Source organism: Scyliorhinus torazame, chromosome 6 (genome assembly GCF_047496885.1).
Source record: "Scyliorhinus torazame isolate Kashiwa2021f chromosome 6, sScyTor2.1, whole genome shotgun sequence".
Taxonomy (NCBI): Eukaryota; Metazoa; Chordata; class Chondrichthyes; order Carcharhiniformes; family Scyliorhinidae; genus Scyliorhinus; species Scyliorhinus torazame.
In genome coordinates, this window is record NC_092712.1 from 115,684,365 (window position 1) to 115,709,360 (window position 24,996).

A 24,996-nucleotide genomic window follows, 5' to 3' on the forward strand; every position below is an offset into this window, starting at 1 on the left:
TGCTAGCACCATTTTTCCAGAATCTAACATATTTAATCTTCAGTCTATTCCTAGTCTTAGACCTCCTTTGAATTGGTTTGGGTTTTATAGATTAAACACAAACTTCTCATTGGTTGAATTCATTTGCAACAGCTGTTGACTAAGAAAATGATCTGATCAGACTGAAGCTAATATCTGGCAATATCACCTAAGCAGCAGTACATCAAGTGTTACTTCACAGCTACAAAACATTCAGATACATGCAAAGTACAACATGTTAATACAATTTAGTTGAACAGATGTTTATGTTGTGCTCTTTAAAACAAGTATTCTTCACCGAGTTACTTTAATTGTAGTTAATGATCACTTTTCTGGGTTATGAAAGCCAAGTACATGGACATTCAGTCTGGTTTGCTATTTAGGTACATTCAACATCAGAAACTATCCTTGGGTGCTATACAGAAAATATGTTTTGAAGGACATTAGTTAGGCAGCTGAAGGTATGGCCAGCAATGTCAAACCAATTAATACTGGGGATACTCAAGAGGCCAGAATTAGAAGAGTGCAGATATATCAAGGGGGTTGTGGAGCTGGAGAAGATTACAGAGAGGAGGGTATTTGACCAGCAGCACATGTGCTTACTGGACAGGATTTGGTGCAAGCAAGGAAATGGACAGCATCATTTTGGATACCCTTAAGTTTATGGAGGGCAGGTCAGCCAGGGGTGTTTTGGAGTAGTCAAGTCTAGAGGTGACAAAAACACATATGTATGAATGTTTCAGCAGCAGACGAGGTAAGGGGGACCAAGTTGGGTGTTGCTACCAAGGTAAGTAGGTGGCCTCGGTGATGGGCACAAAGTTAAGATTGAAAGCTCATCTCAGGGGTCAAACATAATGTCACGATTTCGAACACTGATTTAGTCCGACAGTTGTCAGGGAGATGATGCAAATAGTAATTAGGGAACAGAATCTGGACTGGGACTAAAGACAATAGGTGGGATTTTCCAAGCAACCACTGTGCCATTGACAGGATCTTCTGGTCCCGCTATTGTCTTTTGACGAGATTGGGGAAGGGAGGATATCAGATATGCATGGGCAGATGATGGCAATGGAGAAGGCTTCGCTGGAGGAAGTGCAGGGGAATTAGGTTTGGCTTTAGTGGTTGGTGGGAGTTTGGAGTGAGGTTCTGCACAGGGTCAATTTTACCTCCTTATGTGCAAAGCTGAGCTTGGTTCAGTTTACCAGAGCACATGAGTGGCTTCTTTCCAGGTGCAGGGGACAACGTGAATGTTGCTAGAGGGGGCCAGCGAAACACTCGCATATATGTTTTGGTCTTGCCCTAAGTTGATTAAGTTCTGGGCTTCCTCCTTTAAAACAATGTCGGAGATGTTGGGAGTTAGAGTGGAGCCGTGCCCGATGGTGGCAATCTTTGGCGTGTCGGTCTTGCCAGGGCTGCAGGAGGGGAAGACAGCTGATGTCTTTGCCTTCGCCTCTCTAATAGCCCAGAGGCTGGTCTTGCTCAGATGGAGGGCATCGGCATCAGCATCGCCTAAGGCTTTGGCATGGTTGGGTGATTTGCCGGAATTCCTGCATTTGGAAAAAATAAAGCATGCCGTAAAGGGATCGGAGGAGGATGGCTGCCGTTCATCACCTTCTTTAAGGAGCTGGTTGTCGTCAGCAACTGGGAGGGGGTTGGGTGAATACGGGATAGGTGGGCGTGTGTTGTGGGGCTATTTTGACAAAAATTGTGCAAATTTGTTGCTGAGGACCCTGGTTCGATCTCAGCCCCGGGTCACTGTCCTTGTGGAGTTTGCACATTCTCCCCTTGTTTGCATGGGTCTCAACTCCACAAACCAAAGATGTGCAGGCTAGGTGGATTGGCCACGCCAAATTGCCCCTTAATTAGAAAAAAAATAATAGGTACCCTGAATTTATAGAAAAATAATAATTGAAAGTTTTCTGAATAAAAATATTAACAAAAAACAATCATCCCCCAACATGAGGAAGGGAAACTAGATGGTCAGAAATTCTGACTAAATATTTTCCACACTATTTTTAGTATCACTGAAAGCAGTTTCCTTTCCATAACAACGCTGGAGATAATATACAAGAAAAGGTAGAATTATTTCATCTCTAGACCATGCTATGGAACCACCAGAAGCTGGTGGTCTAGGAATCATGCTTTGGATCTTGGACCAAGCCAGTTAGAAAGAGAAAATTATCTTAAAGCCTAAACTCATTCCCCAAATGAACATTTTATGGCTCAAAAATTGGTTAATTTACTTTGCATACACGGTATTGTGACATTACTAAGCAAAGGCAGTCAAATCAGGTTTTGGATGTGAAAGAATGAACTGATCGCCCAAACCTGAACACAGGATTAACTGTTGGCATGTGAACATGCCAAACAGAGCTCCCTAATGTAAGTAGTGGGCCCCACAATCGAGCTATTGACAATACAAGAGAGACCATAGTGTCAATGTGGTCAACTCATCATTCAACCACCTCTCAACATTGACACCTACACAATGCAAAAATAAAAAGGCTTCCTTTAAAAATAAAAGAAAGCATCACAATGAGACACAAGCAGATTTTATGCGAGATAAGGTACTTCACAAAAAATACCAATCACGATACACATATAATTGCCGTTCACCAAGTTGTATGAACTTTTTAAACATGATTCTTTCATGGGACGTGGGCATCGCTGGAAAGACTAGTATTTGATCCCCATCCCCAATTGGCCTTGAACTGAGTGGCTTGCTTAGTCATTTCAGAGGGCAGTTAAGACCCATTACTGTGGGTCTGGAGTCACATGACGACAGATTTCCTTCCCTAAAGGACATTAGTAGACATAAAGGGCAGCCAGGCGGGTCTTTACAACTTTAAATCGTAGTCACCATTATTGTGGCTAGATTTACCATTCCAGATTTATTAATTGAATTTAAATTCCACCAGCTGCCATGGTGGGATTTGAACCCTTTTCAGCAATAACCAGCATTACTAATGAAGTGACACTGTATCTCCTGCCCCACCCCTAAAAAGAAAGGAAGTCCAGGTGTAACAAGCAAATTATATCAAATTGTCAAAATCTTCCTGGCTGAACATGGAATAGTTAATGCTAAATGTTTTATACAGTATTTTAAAGTATGGCTAATTTTCAGACTCAGGACAAAGGTAACATGAACTTCAGAAAGGTCTCAGTTTCTGTAGTTAATTCCTGCCACTATACTTTGGGTCCTGTATATTTCACTCAAATTATTCGGTACAGGTCAATGTATCAGGCCACTTCATTCAATTTAAACAATGTGTGTAACGTTACAGAGGAGGCCATTTGGCCCATCTTGTTCAAGCCAGCTGAAAAAGAGCTCTATTAAAACTCCCCATAGCCTCCTCTGTTCTAACGAAAATACACCGGTCTGTCCAATCTCTCCTCATTGCTAAAATTCTCTAATCCTGGCAAAATCCCCAGAAATCTTTTCTGTACTCTTAAGCTGATCACATTGTTCCTGCAATGAAGTGACCAGCATTGTAAATAGTGTAGTTGCAGCCTAACCAGGATTTTATACAGTTCTAGCATAACCTCCTCACTCTTATGCTCTGGACCAATAAAAAAGAAAGTGTCCCACACTACTTTCTGACTAATGTATCCACGTGTCCTGCTAAGAACAAAGAACAATACAGCACAGGAACATGCCCTGCAGCCCTCCAAGCTGTACCGGTCATGATACCAACCTTTGCCAAAACCCTCGGCACTTCCTTGTGCCGTATCCCTCCTCACCCATCCTATCCATGTGTTTGTCAAGATGTCTTTTGAACGCCGTTAATGTATCTGCTTCCGCAACCTCCCCTGGCAACGCGTTCCAATCACTCATCACCCTCTGCGTAAAAAGCCTGCCTCGCACATATCCTCTAAACTTTGCCCCACGGACCTTAACCTATGCCCCCTGGTGACTGATCCGTCCACCCTTGGAAAGAATGTCTGCCCATCCACTATCCATGGCCCTCAATCATATAGACCTCTATCAGGTCATCCCTCAACCTCAGTCTTTCGAATGAAAACAGTCCGACTCTATTCAGCCTCTCCACATAGCTAACACCCTCCAGACCAGGCAACATCCTAGCAAACCTCCTCTGCACCCTCTCCAATGCCTCCACATCCTTCTGCTAGTGTGGCGACCAGAATTGTGCGCAATATTCCAAGTGTGCAATATTACCACGGTTCTATACAACTGTAGCATGACTTGCCAGTTTTTAAATACTAGATGCTCCGCCCAATGAAGGCAAGCATTCCATATGCTTTCTTGACTACCTTGTCCACTTGTGTTGCTACCTTCAAAGATCTGTGGACATGCATGCCCAGACCTCTCTGACTCTATATTCCTAAGAGTTTTGCCATTTACGGTATAATTCCCCTCAATGCTAGACCTACCAAATTGCATTACCTCACATTTGTCCAGATTAAACTCCATTTGCCATTTCTCTGCCTAAGTCTCCAACCTATGTCCTGCTGTATCTTCTGAAAATCCTCAACACTTATCTGCCACTCCACCAACCTTGGTGTAATCTGCCTAGTAATCAGACTGGCTACATTTTCAGCAGGGGCTTGGGAACCTGAATTGTAGCTCCAGTATACAGGAGGTTGAGTGTAGTGAGGTCATGAGTAAGGTTTCAAAGTTGCAGGAGTGTACAGGAGTGTACCGGCAGGAAGGTGGTTTAAAGTGTGTCTTCTTCAATGCCAGGAGCATCCGGAATAAGGTAGGTGAACTTGCGGCATGGGTTGGTACCTGGGATTTCAATGTTGTGGCCATTTCGGAGACATGGATAGAGCAGGGACAGGAATGGTTGTTGCAGGTGCAGGGGTTTAGATATTTCAGTAAGCTCAGGAAAGGTGGTAAAAGAGGGGGAGGGGTGGCATTGTTAGTCAAGGGCAGTATTACGGTGGCAGAAAGGACGTTTGATGAGGACTCGTCTACTGAGGTAGTATGGGCTGAGGTTAGAAACAGGAAAGGAGAGGTCACCCTGTTAGGGGTTTTCTATAGGTCTCTGAAAAGTTCCAGAGATGTAGAGGAAAGGATTGCAAAGATGATTCTGGATAGGAGCGAAAGCAACAGGGTAGTTGTCATGGGGGACTTTAACTTTCCAAATATTGACTGCAAACGCTATAGTTCGAGTACTTTAGATGGGACCGTTTTTGTCCAATGTGTGCAGGAGGGTTGCCTGACACACTATGTAGATCGGCCAACGAACGGCGAGGCCATATTGGATTTGGTACTGGGTAATGAACCAGGACAGGTGTTAGATTTGGAGGTAGGTGAGCACTTTGGTGATAGTGACCACAATTCGATTAAGTTTACTTTAGTGATGGAAAGGGATATACCGCAGGGCAAGAGTTATATCTGGGGGAAAGGCAATTATGATGCGATGAGGCACGACTTAAGATGCATCGGATGGAGAGGAAAACTGCAGGAGATGGGCACAATGGAAATGTGGAGCTTGTTGAAGGAACAGCTACTGCGTGTCCTTGATAAGTATGTACCTGTCAGGCAGGGAGGAAGTGGTCGAGCAAGGGAACCGTGGTTTACTAAAGCAGTCGAAACACTTGTCAAGAGGAAGAAGGAGGCTTATGTAAAGATGAGACATGAAGGTTCAGTTAGGGCGCTAGAGAGTTACAAGTTAGCTAGGAAGGACCTAAAGAGAGAGCCAGGAGGGGACATGAGAAGTCTTTGGCAGGTAGGATCAAGGATAACCCTAAAGCTTTCTATAGATATGTCAGGAATAAACGAATGACTCGGGTAAGAGTAGGGCCAGTCAAGGACAGTGGTGGGAAGTTGTGCTTGGAGTCCGAGGAGCTAGGAGAGGTGCTAAATGAATATTTTTCATCAGTACTCACACAGGAAAAAGACAATGTGGTCGAGGAGAATACTGAGATTCAGGCTACTAGACTAGAAGGGCTTGAGGTTCATAAGGAGGAGGTGTTAGCAATTCTGGAAAGTGTGAAAATAGATAAATCCCCTGGGCCGGATGGGATTTATCCTAGGATTCTCTGGGAAGCTAGGGAGGAGATTGCTGAGCCTTTGGCTTTGATCTTTAAGTCATCTTTGTCTACAGGAATAGTGCCAGAAGACTGGAGGATAGCAAATGTTGTCCCCTTGTTCAAGAAGGGCAGTAGAGACAACCCTGGTAACTATAGACCAGTGAGCCTTACTTCTGTTGTGGGCAAAATCTTGGAAAGGTTTCTAAGAGATAGGATGTATAATCATCTGGAAAGGAATAATTTGATTAGAGGTAGTCAACACGGCTTTGTGAAGGGTAGGTCGTGCCTCACAAACCTTATTGAGTTCTTTGAGAAGGTGACCAAACAGGTGGATGAGGGTAAAGCAGTTGATGTGGCGTATATGGATTTTAGTAAAGCGTTTGATAAGGTTCCCCATGGTAGGCTACTGCAGAAAATACAGAGGCATGGGATTCAGGGTGATTTAGCAGTTTGGATCAGAAACTGGCTAGCTGGAAGAAGTGGTGGTGGTTGATGGGAAATGTTCAGACTGGAGTCTAGTTACTGGTGGTATACCACAAGGACCTGTTTTGGGGCCACTGCTGTTTGTCCTTTTTATAAATGTCCTGGAGGAGGGCTAGAAGGATGGGTGAGTAAATTTGCAGATTACACTAAAGCCGGTGGAGTTGTGGACAGTGCGGAAGGATGTTACAAGTTAGAGGGACATAGATAAGCTGCAGCGCTGGGCTGAGAGGTGGCAAATGGGAGTTTAATGCAGAAAAGTGAGAGAGGATTCATTTTGGAAGGAATAACAGGAAGACAGAGTACTGGGCTAATGGTAAGATTCTTGGCAGTGTGGATGAGCAGAGAGAGACAAGATGATCAGAGGATTGGATAGGGTGGACAGTGAGAGCCATTTTCCTTGGATCGTGATGTCTAGCTCGAGGGGACATAGCTTTAAATTGAGGGGAGATAGATATAGGACAGATGTCAGAGGTAGGTTCTTTACTCAGAGAGTAGTAAGGGTGTGGAATGCCCTGTCTGCAACAGTAGTGGACTCGTCAACACTAAGGGCATTCAAATGGTCATTGGATAGACATATGGACGATAAGGGAATAGTGTAGATGGGCTTTAGAGTGGTTTCACAGGTCAGCGCAACATCGAGGGCCGAAGGGCCTGTACTGCGCTGTAATGTTCTATAAATGGCCTACTTCTGCATCAATGAGTTAATTTTGGATCCTACTTGCCACCCCATGGGCTTTCATCACTGATCAGTCTGCCATGAGGTCAAAAGCCTGGCAAACATCCAAATTCAACACACTATACTCATCAACCCTCCTTGTTATCTCAAAGTCAAGTCAGCCAGCCACAACTTTTAACAAATTTCTGCGGACTGTCCTTGATTAATCCATGCCTCTCTACTGACGATTTATATCATCTCTGAATTTTCTTCCAATGGTTTTCCAACCTACTTTAGGCTGACTAACCTGTAATCACTTGGCTATTCCTTCCTCCCTTTATGAAAAGCTGTAAAATCCTGGCAATCCTCTCTGCCACATCTGTACCCAGAGAGGATTGGAAAATGATAGCCAGATTTTTAGTCACATCCATTTTCTTTGTGAGGATATTTGTTCTGAACTCTAACTCATCCTGGAATGTCCCAATGCCTTCAATGATTTGGCTTCACATAGCTGCTTCCAGTTTACTTTTGCAAATCACCTCATCTTCCTAAACGTGAACTTTTCCCAATTTCAAAGACAAACAAAGAGAACATTTTAATCCTTTACTATAACTCTAAATATAACTGAATTATAATCTCCACTAATAAACTGCTCTCACACTGATGCCCATTTCACTTGCCTATATTCATACCTTAAAATTAAGTCCAGCACTACTGTTTCTTTCATTAGGCTTGCAAAGTACTAGTTAATTAAAAGCTTCCAAATTATATTTCAAGAATTCTGTCCCTTCTGTATTTTTACATTGAATTTAGCCCAGTTAAATTAGGGTAGTTGAAATTTCCAATTGTAGGTAATCTCACAGAGCAGCTAAAACTCTAGTGATCTTTCATTGTGCAACAAGGTCCCATTGGGCCGTGGGCAGCACGGTAGCATAGCGGTTAGCACAATTACTTCACAGCTCTCGGGTCCCAGGTTCGATTCCCGGCGGGGTCACTGTCTGTGCGGAGTCTGCACGTTCTCCCAGTGTCTGCGTAGGTTTTCTCCGGGTGCTCCGGTTTCCCCCCACAGTTCAAAGATGTGCGGGTTAGGTGGATTGGCCATGGAAAATTGCCCTTAGTGTCCAAAAAAGGTTAAGTGGGGGTTCCTGGGTTACGGGGATAGGGTAAATACGTGGGCTTGAGTAGGGTGCTCTTTGTAAGGGCCGGTGCAGATTCGATAGGCCGAATGGCCTCCGTCTGCGCTGTAAATTCTATGATTTCTCCTCAATGGCAAGGCCCCATTTCTCCTCAATGGCAAGGTAACAATGAGCAACATCTGTAGAATGGATCTGTAGAAGGAACTACAATTGTGTGGAAGAGCTGGTTGTTCTCAGAGGGCCAAAAAGAGATTTGGTAAAGATGGCTTAAATCATGAAGGGGTTTAAAACAGTAAATGTTTCCAATGGCTCAATGGTCGACAATCAGAGGTGCAGGTTCAATCAATCAAATTGCCTTCTCCTTTGGTGTACTGTTCTATGATTTTTAGTTCTGCCCTTTCTAATCTTAATGAGTTACTGTTTCACAAAAGAATTTAAAATTATCTTTGGTCTGTGTTCCATTTTGTGTAACAGCATTTCAGTTTCATTGGAATGCTGGATACAAAAGACCAGTTACAAGTAGGTCGAAAACAACAAATATTTCGATCCCAGGAATCCAGTTCAAACAACAACTCATTGACTTCAAAATCATAAGACTCGTAACACGTACCCAAAATAAAATTAAACCTTATGCTTTATTGTCCGAGGCCCTTCTTCGTCAATCGGGTGAAGAGAGTAAAACCCCCGAGCTGCTGAATGCAGAAAAACAAGTGGAAGATGCCTGGAGCCGAGGTCCAGCACTTGGCCCATCTGCCTGGTTTCCCATGGCAACGCCAGGCCCGGAGGCGGCGGGATGAACGGGCTCCCTTTACACGGCGGGCGGGCGGCCTCGGACAAACGGCGGGTGAGGTGAGGTCAGCCCCGGAGGAACGGACAACGCCGGACAGGGCGCCAGGCTTTTGTTGTTGGGAAGGACAACGGCCGCCATTCCAGGGGAGGGTCGGCTCGGCTCCCCCCTCCAGGGAGAAGACACCGCCGACAAAGGGCTGAGAGAAGCAGAATAATAATAAACGATGGCGGCCGCTCCCCGGAGGGGAGACATTTCTTGACTCACCGGTCACCAGCACAGCTTTACCGGACGGCAGCTTGGAACGGGAGCGGGTGGACACCTCACTCAGGATGGACGACCTGTTAAGAGAGGAGACGGTCAGTACAGCCGGACTGGGCCGGGAGCGGACAGAGCGCGGCTCCGAGAGGCCGCGCCAGGATAAGCCGGGGCCCCGCCAGCAGCAACCGCCCTTACCACAGGTTATTCTCCTCTTCATCCTCCTCCTCTCCGGCCGCCTGCCGCCGCTCACCCTCTCCACCGCTCACACACTTGCTGTGCGCCGGCAAGTGTGTGGCCCGTCTCCGCGACTTGTTGGCCTCGATCGGCGCCATCTTCACACACACCGAGAGAAAGGGAGTCGGCGGGGAGGAGCTGGTGGACAGGGCGGGGCGGGAGAAGTGACTGGCTCAGGTTGGGTAAAGGGGATAGACTGGAGAGCGAGTGGTCTGCTATACGGGACGCTTGCGTCTGACAAAGTGGAAGGTATCGGGTTAAAGGGAGGGGCAGGTTATTGATAAAGGGCTTAACACCAGGTTATAGAACAGCCGTGTCCAAATCTCTGTGAACTGTACAGTCGCAAACCCGTGAGGGCTAGACACTTAATGTTTAAGACTTATGCTTCGATTAGTTTACGTACAATTCTTACTAATCCTGGCAGATCTTGTGGGAAGGGGTTGGAGTCATTGGCCAGCAAGGCAACGGCACTAAAATCGACCCCTTTCCAAACCCCCCAGGTCCATACACGGCCAATGGAGCAAATCAGCAGATTGGAAACATACTCAGAAGTGGGGTCATTCTAGTTTTCATCAGGACTCCCAGTCCTTCGTGGCATTGGCACCGGACTTTGGACAATCCTGTTCGAGATTGGAGATTTGGATAAATTGGACAGTTATTAAGCGTCAAAGGGGCTGTTGATAGGTTGTAAAGAAATTCTGTTAATAATTTCAGGTGATAGAAATGAAATTTCGAAGGGGAAAATTTAGGTCATAAAAGAAGAGATAGACGGTTTGTTGGGCAATGCCACCTTGATCACTAATGACGCTATTGGCTAAATCCGAAGATTGTTGATTTAAAGCCCACTCCAGAGCTTGAGCACATAACCTAAAACTGATAGTTGATTACAGAAATTGGAGGGAGTGACATGTGGTTGGAAGTGCCACTTTTTGGACGAGAAAGTAAATGAGGCCCTGTCTCTATGTTCAGATGGGGGCTCCCATGAAGTAATTGTGAGGAGCTGCCTAGCGATAACGTATCCTTCAACTGCCACCAATAAAATATGGTCATTTCATCACATGGCTGTTTGTGTGACCTAATTTGTGTAAACTGGTTGTTGTATTTGCCTACAAAACAACAATCACTGCTTTGAAAAAAACATGTTGGTTAAAAGCTCCATTGAGATTTTATTTCTTCAAAGTGGCCTGTGAGAGCACCTTTAAGAAATGGGTGTTTATCAATGATGTCAGAGTGTGGGTGGAGCTGGGCTGTCTGTCAGCTTTTTACTTTTGTTTTACTTTTGTTTGCTACAGGGTGTGTTTTAGTTTCGTTTTTCAGAGCTGGATAGCTGCAGGTACAGCCAGAAGGGGTATTAGCCTTTCTCTCTGTAATCTAAAGAATGTAAATCTATCCTTTGGTGATTTAAAACTAATAACTGCTCTCTGTAGTGACTTTAACCTGATGTGCTTCTGTTAAAAGTTCTTTTTTAAGTCTTATGGATGTTAAAATGACAGCTTAAGGATTACTTAGTGTTGTATTCTTTGGGGGTTGTATTTGAATTAATGGTTGCTAAGATGTTCACTGTATGTTTTAAAAAGGTTAACTTGAGTTCATAGAATAAACAGTGTTTTGCTTTAAAAAATACTTTTCCATTTCTGCTGTACCACACCTGTAGAGTGGGCCATGTGCTCCCCATACCACAATCTATTAAAAGTTGTGGATCAGGTGAACTCCATGATACACTTTGGGGTTCTTTAAACCCTGGCCCACAACAAATGGCAGTTGCAATTTAGTTGAATTAATATTCTTAAAAAGATTTATTGAAATGAATCGTGCAGTGCACCGGAAATCACACAAGTGAGATCGCTCGGCAACACGACAGGCTCAGTGAGAACAAGTGTGCAAGGTTTTGGGGACATTTGCAAACACCCCTTTTAGCTGACTTTTCCGGTTGATTGATGGTGCTATAAATGACAAAACCATAATGATGAAAGCAAATTACTGCGGATGCTGGAATCTGAAACCAAAAGAGAAAATGCTGGAAAATCACAGCAGGTCTGGCAGCATCTGTGGGGAGAGAAAAGAGCTAATATTTTGAGTCCCGATGACCTTTTGTCAAAGCTTTGAAAAAAACATAATGATATTTGGCTCTAACTGTTGATTTCCACGATAAGAAAGCATCAGTTTTGATATAATCTATCTGTAAGTAATATATTAAAATGATATATGCAGATGTCACTCTAGAGGTAGTAAATTTTGCTACACTTTAAAAAAAAAAATATTTTATTGAGGTATTTTTGGTACCACAACAACAACAAAACAAACAATGTACATGAATCTATAAACATAGTGCAAAAGCCGTCTCCCTCCCGTCTCGCCCCCATCAACCCCCCACTCCAAGCCAAACTAACCCCCAACCCTTCTGCTGACGATTAATTTTCTGCAAAGAAGTCGACGAACGGTTGCCACCTCCGGGCGAACCCTAACTTTGACTCTCTCATGGCGAACTTGATTTTCTCCAAACAGAGAAAGCTAGCCATGTCCGATAGACAGGTCGCCGACTTCGGGGGCTTTGAGTCCCTCCAAGCTAATAGTATCCATCTCCGGTCTGCCAGGGAAGTAAAGGCCAGAACGTCTGCCTCTTTCTCCTGGATTCCCGGATTTTCCGACACCCCGAAAATTGCCACCTCTGGACTCGGTGCCACCCTTGTTTTAACACTGTGGACATGACATCTGCAAACCCCTGCCAAAATCCCCTAAGCTTCGGACATGTCCAGAACATGTGGACATGGTTCGCTGGTCCTCCCGCACACTTTGCACCTGTCTTCCACCCCAAAGAATCTGCTCATCCAGGCTGCTGTCATGTGAGCCCGATGAACGACCTTGAATTGTATCAGGCTGAGTCTGGCACATGTTGTGGACGCGTTGACTCTATTCAACGTGTCCGCCCATAGGCCATCCTCTATCTCTCCTCCCAACTCCTCCTCTCACTTGCGCTTCAGCTCCTCGGTCTGCGTCTCCTCTGACCCCATAAGTTCCTTGTAAATGTCAGTAACGCTCCCCACTCCCACCCACCCTCTGGAAACTACCCTGTCCTGAATCCCCCTTGGTGGTAGGAGCGGGAAGGTTGACACCTGTCTACGTAGGAAGTCTCGCACCTGCAGGTATCTGAATTCATTTCCCCTCGCCAACCCAAACTTCTCCTCCAGCGCCCTCATACTCAGAAAGCACCCCTCTATAAACATATCCACCATCCTCTCAATCATAGAATTATCATAGAATTTACAGTGCAGAAGGAGGCCATTCAGCCCATCGAGTCTGCACCGGCTCTTGGAAAGAGCACCCCACCCAAGGTCAACACCTCCACCCTATCCCCATAACCCAGTAACTCCACCCAACACTAAGGGCAATTTATCATGGCCAATCCACCTAACCTACACATCTTTGGACTGTGGGAGGAAACCGGAGCACCCGGAGGAAACCCATGCACACACGGGGAGGATGTGCAGATTCCGCACAGGCAGTGACCCAAGCCGGAATCGAACCTGGGACCCTGGAGCTGTGAAGCAATTGTGCTTTCCACACAATCCCTGCTCTCTGCCATATCCGGAACCCCCATCCATACTTCCCGGGGCAAACCAGTGATTATTACAGATTGGGGACCAAACTGATGCTCCATCTGCTCCCACATGTCTCCTCCATTGCCCCTAGACTCTCAGGGCCGTCACCACCACGGGGCTGGTGGACTACCGTGCCGGCGTGAATGGCAGAGGCGCAGTTACCAATGCACCCAGACTGGTGCCCTTGCATGAAGCCGCCTCCGTACGCTCTCATGTCGACCTTCCCCCCACCACCCACTTCCTGATCATGGCTATATTCGCTGCCCAGTAATAGTTACCAAAATCCAGCAGCGCCAGCCCGCCCTCTCCCCAACTCCGCGCAAGCATTACCTTTCTTACTCGCGGGGTCTTGCCCGCCCAAACAAAGCCAGTGATCACTTTATTGACCCGTTTAAAAAAGGACCGCGGAATATAAATGGGGAGACACTGAAATACAAACAGGAATCTCGGGAGGACTGTCATCTTCACCGTCTGATCCCTCCCAGCTAGTGACAAAGGAAGCAAGTCCCATCTCCGGAAATCGCCCTTCATTTTGTCTACTTGTCGGGCCAGATTTAATTTATGCAGCCGGTCCCATTCCTGTGCCACTTGGATGCCTAGCTACCTAATGCTTCCACCTACTAAGACTCTGTGCCCCCCCCCCCCCCCCCCCCCTGCCCCTGGACCAGCCCCTTGAGGCTCTCAGAGCAATTGCCAGCGGCTCTATAGCTAGCGCGAACAACAGTGGGGAGAGGGGGCATCCCTGGCTCGTTCCCCGGTGCAGTTTGCTACACATTTTAAAGAGCAACATGCTCCTGCAGCCTGCAACTGACCAATACATTCTAATCTATACAGTACATGTATCCTAATGAGAAAAAACATTAAACTCTGGTTAACCTAAGCATTTGCTTACTTTGCAATTAGAATTTGTAGTTTTACAGGGTTGCAAATCCATTTTAACAGAACAGCACCCTGAGTATAACACTTAACATACCACATCATCCCAATGGGCACTGTCATGGAAATTTGTATATGTAACCATTTAATAATAATCTTTATTGTCACAAGTAGGCTTACATTAACACTGCAATGAGGTTACCGTGAAAAGGCCCTCGTTGCCACATTACGGCGCCTGTCCGGGTACACGGAGGGGGAATTCAGAATGTCTAAATTACCTAACAGTACATCTTTCGGGAGGAAACTGGAGCACCTGGAGGAATCCCACGCAGACACGGGGAGAATGTGCAGACTCTGCACAGCCAGTGACCCAAGCCGGGAATCGGACCTGCGATCCTGGCGCTGTGAAGCAACGATGCTAACCACTGTGCTACCATGCCACCTTACAGTGTCAACTGCAGTTCAGTTGGTCAGAGGGTTATGGTTTCAAATCTACTCCAGAAACTTAAGTTCAAAAATCTATATTGAGGCTTCAGTACTGTATTTCGGTTGAGAAGTTACACCATCTGCACTATTTCCAAACAGAGGAGGCAAATTATCTCCGATACCCTGACCAATGTTTATCCCTCAGCCAACATCACTAAAACAGTTTAGATGATCATGATCACATTGCTGTATATAGGAGAATGCTGTGCACAAATTGGCTGTTGTGTTTTTCGGCCATGTCATTTCCTACGTTACAACAGTGGGCAAACCTCAAAAGTACTTCATTGGTTGTAAAGCACTTTGGAACATTCTGAGATTGTGAAAAGTGATAATTGACAAGTGCATGTGCTTTATTTCTGACTATCATGTTAGACTTTCTGTGGTGCGCTTGTTGCACTTAAAGGCAAATTTATTTGAGGCAATCTACTTGCGGTTTATTGGCTCACATGCAAAATCCTGTCAGTTTACAAAGAACAGTCACTTGTAATGTAACTAAAAATATCTTATTTGCACAGATAAACAAATGTCTGCGTCCTGTGACTTTGAAAAATTAGCACACAGAAGGGAAAGGCAGACATTTCATCCTGGGTACTAGCTGAAGAAGAATTAGACTCTGCTCCCACTGTGCACAATTCCCTCACCAAATATTAAATTCTGGCATGAGTCGTTAATTTAACAATGATTAAACTTTGTAAACGGACACAGTTCTGCATGGCAGAAAAATAATACATTGCATCTTACATCAACAACATTTATATAACACCTTTAATGTAGAGAAATGTCATATGATGCATCAAAAATATTCAAAAATATATTGACCAAGGCAAAGAAATAGACATTGGAAGAAATGACCTCAGGGTGGGTCACAGAGGCAGAGGTCATTTTGGTCAATGGCTGAAAACGGATACTAAATTGGTACTGTCATATGAGACATAAGTTTTGAAAATTTTGAACTGGTGCGCTATTTTGGCCCTAATCATGGATTACCATAAATATTTGAGAGATGCGAAGCCAGCCACCTTCGGGGTTTGCGCTAAAATGCTGATTGAATGTAATTTTCATGGAGCACTATATGTGGGCTCCTGGCACCCGCTTCTGCTGAAGATGTGGACCACTCTGAATGTCACACTGGCATATTGCAGGATGTCAGAGGTACATAGGTCTCAGATGTGGCATGATAGATCCAAGTGGAGGAGGTGTGTACAGTACAATACTCCGGGATAAGGAGCCCCTCTTGCCCTCCTATCTCTCTCTTGCAGTATCAGGTGCTGCTCCGCTTAGCCTCACGTTCTCCCATTCCCTGTACAGACCAAGAGAGACTCCTAGTAAAATGCCAATGATCAAACTCTCCCTTTCTTTTGGTGACTTAGTGATGCTTTCCTTTCAGTCTGCTCTGCCATTGTACCTTCAACCAACAATAGCAACAAATTGCATTTACCTGTAACATAGTAAAATAGCCCCAAGCATTTTATAGTAGTGTAGCCTAATAAAATTTTACATTGAACCACATAGGTCTTTTTGTTCTTTCACAGGATGTGGATCAGTGAACATCCCTACTTCTGACATTATGATAGAGGGCTAGTCATCCATGAAGCAGCTGGAGATGGTTAGGCCTAGGACACTACCCTGAGGAACTCCTGCAGGGGGAGGGCAAACAGGCAGAGGTCGTTGTACATATTGGTACTAACGACATAGGCAGGAAGAGGCATGAGGTCCTGCAGCAGGAGTTCAGGGAGCTAGGCAGAAAGTTAAAAGACAGGACCTCTAGGGTTGTAATCTCAGGATTACTCCCTGTGCCACGTGCCAGTGAGGCTAGAAATAGGAAGATAGAGCAGCTAAACAGGTGGCTAAACAGCTGGTGTAGGAGGGAGGGTTTCCGTTATCTGGACCACTGGGAGCTCTTCCGGGGCAGGTGTGACCTATATAAGAAGGACGGGTTGCATCTAAACTGGAGAGGCATAAATATCCTGGCCACGAGGTTTGCTAGTGTCACACGGGAGGGTTTAAACTAGTATGGCAGGGGGGTGGGCACGGGAGCAATAGGTCAGAAGGTGAGAGCATTGAGGGAGAACTAGGGAATAGGGCCAGTATGGCTCTGAGGCAGAGCAGACAGGGAGAAGTTGCTGAACACAGCGGGTCTGGTGGCCTGAAGAGCATATGTTTTAATGCAAGAAGTATTACGGGTAAGGCAGATGAACTTAAAACTTGGATTAGTACTTTGAACTATGATGTTGCCATTACAGAGACCTGGTTGAGGGAAGGGCAGGATTGGCAGCTAAACGTTCCAGGATTTAGATGTTTCAGGCGGGATAGAGGGGGATGTAAAAGGGGTGGCGGAGTTGCGCTACTGGTTAGGGAGAATACCACAGCTGTACTGCGGGAGGACACCTCAGAGGGCAGTGAGGCTATATGGGTAGAGATCAGGAATAAGAAGGGTGCAGTCACAATTTTGGGGGTTTACTACAGACCTCCCAACAGCTAGTGGGAGATAGAGGAGCAGATAGGTAGACAGATTTTGGAAAAGAGTGAAAACAACAGGGTTGTTGTGATGGGAGACTTCAGCTTCCGCAATATTGACTGGGACTCACTTAGTGCCAGGGGCTTAGACGGGGCAGAGTTTGTAAGGAGCATCCAGGAGGGCTTCTTAAAACAATATGTTGACAGTCCAACTAGGGAAGGGGCTGTACTGGACCTGGTATTGGGGAATGAGCCCGGCCAGGTGGTAGAAGTTTCAGTAGGGGAGCATTTCGGGAACAGTGACCACAATTCAGTAAGTTTTAAAGTGCTGGTGGACAAGGATAAGAGTGGATCTAGGGTGAATGTGCTAAATTGGGGAAGGCTAATTATTACAATATTAGGTGGGAACTGAAGAACCTAGATTGGGGGCGGATGTTTGAGGGCAAATCAACATCTGACATGTGGGAGGCTTTCAAGTGTCAGTTGAAAGGAATTCAGGACGGCATGTTCCTGTGAGGAAGAAGGATAAATACGGCAATTTTTGGGAACCTTGGATAACGAGAGATATTGTAGGCCTCGTTAAAAAGAAAAAGGAGGCACTTGTCAGGGCTAAAAGGCTGGGAACAGACGAAGCCTATGTGGAATATAAGGAAAGTAGGAAGGAACTTAAGCAAGGAGTCAGGAGGGCTAGAAGGGGTCACGAAAAATCATTGGCAAATAGGGTTAAGGAAAATACCAAGGTTTTTTACACGTACATAAAAAGCAAGAGGGTAGCCAGGGAAAGGGTTGGCCCACTGAAGGATAGGCAAGGGAATCTATGTGTGGAGCCAGAGGAAATGGGCGAGGTACTAAATGAATACTTTGCATCAGTATTCACCAAAGAGAAGGAATTGGTGGATGTTGAGTCTGGAGAAGGGTGTGTAGATAGCCTGGGGCACATTGAGATCCAAAAAGACGAGGTGTTGGGCGTCTTGAAAAATATTAAGGTAGATAAGTCCCCAGGGCCTGATGGGATCTACCCCAGAATACTGAAGGAGGCTAGAGAGGAAATTGCTGAGGCCTTGACAGAAATCTTTTGATCCTCACTGTCTTCAGGTGATGTCCCGGAGGACTGGAGAATAGCCAATGGTGTTCCTCTGTTTAACAAGGGTAGCAAGGATAATCCAGAGAACTACAGGTCGGTGAGCCTTACGTCAGTGGTCGGGAAATTACTGGAGAGAATTCTTCGAGACAGGATCTACTCCCATTTGGAAGCAAATGGACGTATTAGTGAGAGGTAGCATGGTTTTGTGAAGGGGAGGTCGTGTCTCACTAACTTGATAGAGTTTTTTGAAGAGGTCACAAAGATGATTGGTGCAGGTAGGGCAGTGGATGTTGTCTATATGGACTTCAGTAAGGCCTTTGACAAGGTCCCTCATGGTAGACTAGTACAAAAGGTGAAGTCACACAGGATCAGGGGTGAGCTGGCAAGGTGGATACAGAACTGGCTAGGTCATCGAAGGCAGAGAGTAGCAATGGAAGGATGCTTTTCTAATTGGAGGGCTGTGACCAGTGGTGTTCCGCAGGGATCAGTGCTGGGACCTTTGCTGTTTGTAGTATCTATAAATGATTTGGAGGAAAATGTAACTGGTCTGATTAGTAAGTTTGCAGATGACACAAAGGTTGGTGGAATTGCGGATAGCGATGAGGACTGTCAGAGGATACAGCAGGATTTAGATTGTTTGGAGACTTTGCGGAGAGATGGCAGATGGAGTTTAATCCGGACAAATGTGAGGTAATGCATTTTGGAAGGTCTAATTCAGGTAGGGAATATACAGTGAATGGTCGAACCTTCAAGAGTATTGAAAGTCAGAGAGATCTAGGTGTACAGGTCCACAGGTCACTGAAATGTGGAGAAGGTAGTCAAGAAGGCATACGGCATGCTTGCCTTTATTGGCCTGGGCATTGAGTATAAGAATTGGCAAGTCATGTTGCAGCTGTATAGAACCTTAGTTAGGCCACACTTGGGTATAGTGTTCAATTCTGGTCGCCACATTACCAGAAGGATGTGGAGGCTTTAGAGAGGGTGCAGAAGAGATTTACCAGAATGTTGCCTGGTATGGAGGGCATTAGCTATGAGGAGCGGTTGAATAAACTTGCTTTGTTTTCACTGGAACGACGGAGGTTGAGGGGTGACCTGATAGAGGTCTACAAAATGATGAGGGGCATAGACAGAGTGGATAGTCAGAGGTTTTTCCCCAGGGTATAGGGGTCAATTACTCGGGGGCATAGGTTAAGGTGCGAGGGGCAAGGTTTAGAGTAGATGTACGAGGCAAGTTTTTTACACTACGAGTTCCAGGTAGTGGGTGCCTGGAACTCGCTGCCGGAGGAGGTGATGGAAGCAGGGACAATAGTGACATTTAAGGGGCATCTTGACAAATACATGAATAGGATGGAAATAGAGGGATACGGACCCAGGAAGTGTAGAAGATTGTAGTTTAGTCGGGCAGCATGGTCGGCACGGGCTTGGAAGGCTGAAGGGCCTGTTCCTGTGCTGTACTTTTCTTTGTTCTTTGTTCTTGTTTGATGTCCTGGGACTGAAATGGTTGACCTCCAACACTCACAGCTGTTGTTCTTTGTGCTCGATATGACTGTAACCAATGGACAGTTTTCCCTCTGATTCCCATTGATTCAATTTTTAATTGTATCAATTTAAGTGTCTTTTCTTCTGCCTCCGTTAAAATTTTTACGGATGTCCTTAACATCTCCTAAAGACCTGGGCTTGGACACAGTGGATTAGTTTTAAATTAATGTGCAGTCAATGAGAAGAAAAGTTAGGAGAAATGTAAAACCTGTGGCAAATTGCAGTCGCCATTTTTTTAGATTATTGCACAAAATATCAAATTGTCCCTGATATTTTTGGTCACTGCTGTGGTATTGGGCTGACTTTAGATTGTGCAATCTGAGAATGTGCATTATACTTAATTTCTCTTGATGCATCATTATTATTCAGTCCATTGCTCTGTTTATTGGCTGTGAGCACTTTCTTCTCACTGAGCTACATGTGAAGCTGGTTTTCAGGTAGGTTCTAAGGATCAATATCTATCAATCCTTGGCCTTCTTTCTTTGTGCTGTCTCTGCAATGCCAGGCCTTGACTTCTCCAAATTCCTATCAGCATCTAGGTGGCAGGGGAGTTCTCTTCTGCTAAAGACAATCCCTGCAAATATTCAAGCAGTCTCCTTACTTTGAAATTAACTTTGTTTGCCAAAAGGGCTACTTCTAGTATTCAAGGGCACCTTTTATAGGGACAATGCACCTCCACATCTTAACATCATGCGACGTATACATCACGGATTGGAATATGGTGCTGGACCAGAGGACGGACAGGTCCCATCCATGCTCAGTGGTCTTTTCGGTGCGGGGGGAGGGGGGTTGCAAAGTTGTTAGTTGGGTTTATGAAGGAGATGGGTGGGGAGGATCCATGGACGTTTCTGCACCCGTGAGACAGGGAGTATTCGTTCTTTTCACCGATGCATAAGGTGTACTCAAGTTCGAAGTTTTTGTGGTAGCGAAGGCGCTGCTGGCTGGGGTAAAGAAGGCAGAGTATTCAGCGATCGTGATATCGGACCATGCTCCGCACTGGGTGGATGTGATCTTGGAGAATGCATGATGTGGAGGCTAGATTGGGCTTGTTGGCATCAAGATGGGGAAGGTAATTGGATTGGTTTTGATTTATTGTCACGTGTACCGAGGTACAGTGAAACGTATTGTTCTGCGTACAGTCCAGATATTATTCCATACATGAAAAAACATAGGACATACATAAATACACAATGTAAATACATAGGCATCAGGTGAGCATATGGAGTGTGGTACTACTCAGTAGAGAAGATATGTGAATAGATCAGCTCAGTCCACAAGAGGGTCATTCAGGAGTCTGGTAATAGCGGGGAACAAGCTGTTTTTGAACCTGTTAGTACATGTTCTCAGACTTTTGTATCTCCTAGCCGATGGAAGAAGTTGGAAACCAGAATAACCTGTGTGTGTGTGTGTGTGTGTGTGTGTGTGTGTGTGTGTGTGGGGGGGGGGGGGGGGGGGGTGGCGGTCTTTGATCATGCTGCTCGCTTTCCCCAGGGCAGCAGAAGTGCAGATAGAGTTAATGGATGGGAGGCAGGTTTGTGTGATGGACTGGGCTGCATTCATGACTCTCTGTTGTTTCAGTCTCTGTGATGCAGCCTGATAGGATGCTTTCTTTGGTGCATCAGTAAAAATTGGTAAGAGTCAATGTGGACATGCCGAATTCCCTTAGTTTCCGGCACCTTACTTTTAATTAAAGCCACTTTGGCCCCGTTAAACTCCACCTGGCACTTGCACAGGTTGGCTCCAATATCCTGGTAGATGCAGATTATTTGTCCTTCCCACCTACACGACTGCGTGCTCCTTGCCCAGTTAAGCACCCGCTCTTTATAGAATCTCTACAGTGCAGAAGGAGGCCATTCAACCTGAGTCTGCACCGACCCTTGGAAAGGGCACCCTACCTATCCCACCATAACCCAGTAACCCCACCTAACCTTTTGGACACTAAGGGGCAGTTTAGCATGGCCAATTCACCTAACCTGTACATCTTTGGCCTGTAGGAGAAAACCGGAGCACCCGAAGGAAACTCACGCAGATACAGGGCGAAAGTACAAACTACACACGGTCACCCAAGGCTGGAATTGAACCCGGGTCCCTGGTGCTGTGAAGCAGCAGTGCTACCCACTGTGCCACTATGCCACCTATCTTGAAACTTGTGCAGATTCGTGATTATCGCCCATGGTGGATCTCTTGGCTGGGCTTTTGCCGGAGCGACCTATGGATCCAGTCTACTTCTGTGGGTTTGGGCCTTCCTTGCTGACCAGTTTCTAGAGCATCCTAGTGACGTATTGTGTTGGATTCCTTCCCTCTGCGCCTTCTGGTAGCCCGACAATTCTCAGTTTTGATGATGGGACATATTCTCCGAAACACAACTTTCCTCTTCTGCACTTTCTGGGTTGTTACCAACCTTGCTACCTTAGTTTCAAGCAAGCCAATCTGATTGCCCTGGTCAGTAGCTGCTTTCTGCAGGTCGTGCACCATCGCTTCCTGCATCTCCAGTCTCTTCTCCATTTTTTCTGTCGCCTCCTTTATGGCAGCCAGTGCGGTTTCTGTAGCCGACCTCATGGCCGACATAAGGTCCTCTTTAATTGAGCCCCTGTGTTTCTGGAGTTCTATTTTATTTTTTAAAAAATATGTTTATTAAGAATTTTTCAACAAAATTTTCACCCATACAAACCACCCCCCCCGTAACAAAAAGAAAGAAAAGTCGCATAGCAAGACATAAACATGTCAAATCGACATAATACAGAACTTTGTACAATGGATTCCTCACGCAAATATCAACTTTCCTGAACATTTATGTATTTTCTTGCTCAAGTGCCCCCAGGAAAACCCCCCTTCCCCGTCCACCCTTCTCCCCCCCCCGCTCCGAAAGAGATCCCCCCCCCTGGGTTGCTGCTGCTGACCGAACTTCATCTAACTCTCCGTGAGATAGTCTAGGAACAGTTGCCACCGCCTGGAGAACCCCTGCACAGACCCTCTCAAGGCAAACTTTATCCTCTCCAACCTGATAAACCCTGCCATGTCATTTATCCAGGCTTCCACACTGGGGGGCTTCGCATCTTTCCACACTAACAAGATCCTTCGCCGGGCTACCAGGGACGCAAAGGCCAGAATGCCGGCCTCTTTCGCCTCCTGCACTCCCGGCTCATCCGCCACTCCAAATAGTGCTAGCCCCCAACTTGGCTTGACCTGGACTTTCACCACCTTAGATATAGTTCTCGTAACACCCCTCCAGAACCCATCCAAAACATATGGGCATGGTTCTCCAGGCTTCCTGAGCACCTCCCACATCTGTCCTCCACCCCAAAGAACCTACTCAGCCTCGCCCCCGTCATATGCGCTCTGTGACTAACTTTGAACTGTATCAGGCTAAGCCTGGCACATGAGGAAGAAGAATTAACCCTACTCAGGTCATCAGCCCACAAACCCTCTTCAACCTCCTCCCCCAGCTCCTCCTCCCATTTACCCTTCAGCTCCTCTACCAAAGCCTCCCCCTCTTCTTTCATCTCCTGGTATATCGCCGACACCTTGCCCTCTCCGATCCATACACCTGAAATCACCCTGTCTTGAATCCCCTGTGCCGGGAGCAACGGAAATTCCCTCACCTGTCGCCTTACAAACGCCCTCACTTGCATGTACCTGAACGCGTTTCCCGGGGGTAGCCCAAACCTCTCCTCCAGCGCCCCTAGGCTCGCAAACATCCCATCAATGACCAGGTCCCCCATTCTTCTAATCCCTGCCCGATGCCAGCTCTGAAACCCCCCGTCCATCCTTCCTGGGACAAACCGATGGTTACCCCTGATCGGGAACCACACCGAGGCTCCCATCGCACCCCTGTGTCGTCTCCACTGGCCCCAGATCTTTAGCGTTGCCGCCACCACCGGACTCGTGGTGTACCTTGTCGGCGAGAGCGGCAGCGGTGCCGTCACCAGCGCCCCCAGGCTCGTTCCTTTGCAGGACGCCATCTCCAACCTCTTCCATGCCGCCCCCTCTCCCTCCATCACCCACTTCCGGATCGTCGCCACATTGGCTGCCCAGTAGTAGCCACCCAGGTTCGGCAACGCCAGCCCTCCTCTATCTCTACTACGCTCCAGAAACCCCTCCTTACCCTCGGGGTCTTATTCGCCCACACAAAACCCATAATGCTCCTGCCTACCCTCTTAAAAAAGGCCTTGGTGATCACAATTGGAAGGCACTGGAATACAAAAAGAAACCTCGGGAGGACCACCATTTTAATCGACTGTACTCTGCCCGCCAGCGAGAGTGGCAACATGTCCCATCGTTTGAAGTCCTCCTCCATCTGCTCCACCAGCCGCGTCAAATTACGTTTGTGCAGGGCCCCCCAGCTCCTAGCTACCTGGATCCCCAAGTACCGAAAGCTCCTTTCCGCCCTCCTCAACGGTAGCTCGTTTATCCCTCTTCCCTAGTCCCCTGGATGCACCACGAAGAGCTCACTTTTCCCTACATTGAGCTTATAGCCCGAAAAGTCCCCAAACTCCCTTAGAATCTGCATGACCTCCACCATCCCCTCCACTGGATCCGCCACATACAGCAACAGGTTGTCTGCATATAGCGACACTCGATGCTCCTCCCACCCTCGGACCACCCCCCTCCATTTCCTGGACTCCCTTAATGCCATGGCCAAAGGTTCAATTGCTAATGCAAACAACAGGGGGGACGGGGGCACCCCTGCCTCGTCCCTCGATACAGCCGAAAATACTCCGACCTCCGCCGATTCGTACCACACTCGCCACCGGGGCTCTATATAGGAGCCTTACCCAGCTAATAAACCCTCCCCCGAACCCAAACCTCTGCAACACTTCCCAGAGATACTCCCACTCTACGTGGTCAAAGGCCTTCTCCGCGTCCATAGCTGCCACTATCTCCGCCTCTCCCTCCACCGATGGCATCATAATCACGTTTAGGAGCCTCCGCACATTGGTGTTGAGCTGCCTGCCCTTTACAAATCCCGTCTGGTCCTCGTGAATCACCCCCGGGACACAGTCCTCGATCCTCGTAGCCAGCACTTTTGCCAGCAACTTAGCATCCACATTGAGGAGTGAGATCGGCCTGTACGACCCACATTGCAGTGGGTCCTTATCCCGCTTCAGGATCAGATCATCGCCTCCGACATTGTCGGGGGAAGGGTCCTCCCCCTCCCATGCCTCATTGAAAGTCCTCACCAGCAACGGGGCTAACAGGTCTACGTACTTCCTATAGAACTAAACCGGGAACCCATCCTGTCCCGGGGCCTTCCCTGCCTGCATGCTCCCCAGTCCTTTAATCAGCTCCTCCAACCCAATTGGCGCCCCCAAACCAGCCACCTCCTGCTCCTCCACCCTCGGGAACCTCAGTTGGTCCAAGAATCGTCGCATCCTCTCTTCTCC

At 46.7% G+C, this 24,996-nt stretch overlaps 1 protein-coding gene across 2 annotated transcripts in view; it reads right to left on the bottom strand.

The window, feature by feature from the left end:
• dync1li1 (dynein, cytoplasmic 1, light intermediate chain 1) overlaps positions 1-10,495 on the bottom strand; it is an 84,146-nt gene extending 73,651 nt beyond the window's left edge. Inside the window, exons 1-2 of one of the 2 annotated variants that reach the window (XM_072508715.1) lie at positions 9,533-10,495; positions 9,344-9,417 (exon numbers count right to left, since the gene is read on the bottom strand). In XM_072508715.1, coding sequence (XP_072364816.1) covers positions 9,344-9,417; positions 9,533-9,669 — 211 coding nt within the window. In that variant the 5' untranslated portion in view covers positions 9,670-10,495. The remainder of the gene's footprint in view (positions 1-9,343; positions 9,418-9,532) is intronic. The other variant, XM_072508714.1, reaches the window with a different exon arrangement.
• Positions 10,496-24,996: the final 14,501 nt, after the last annotated feature.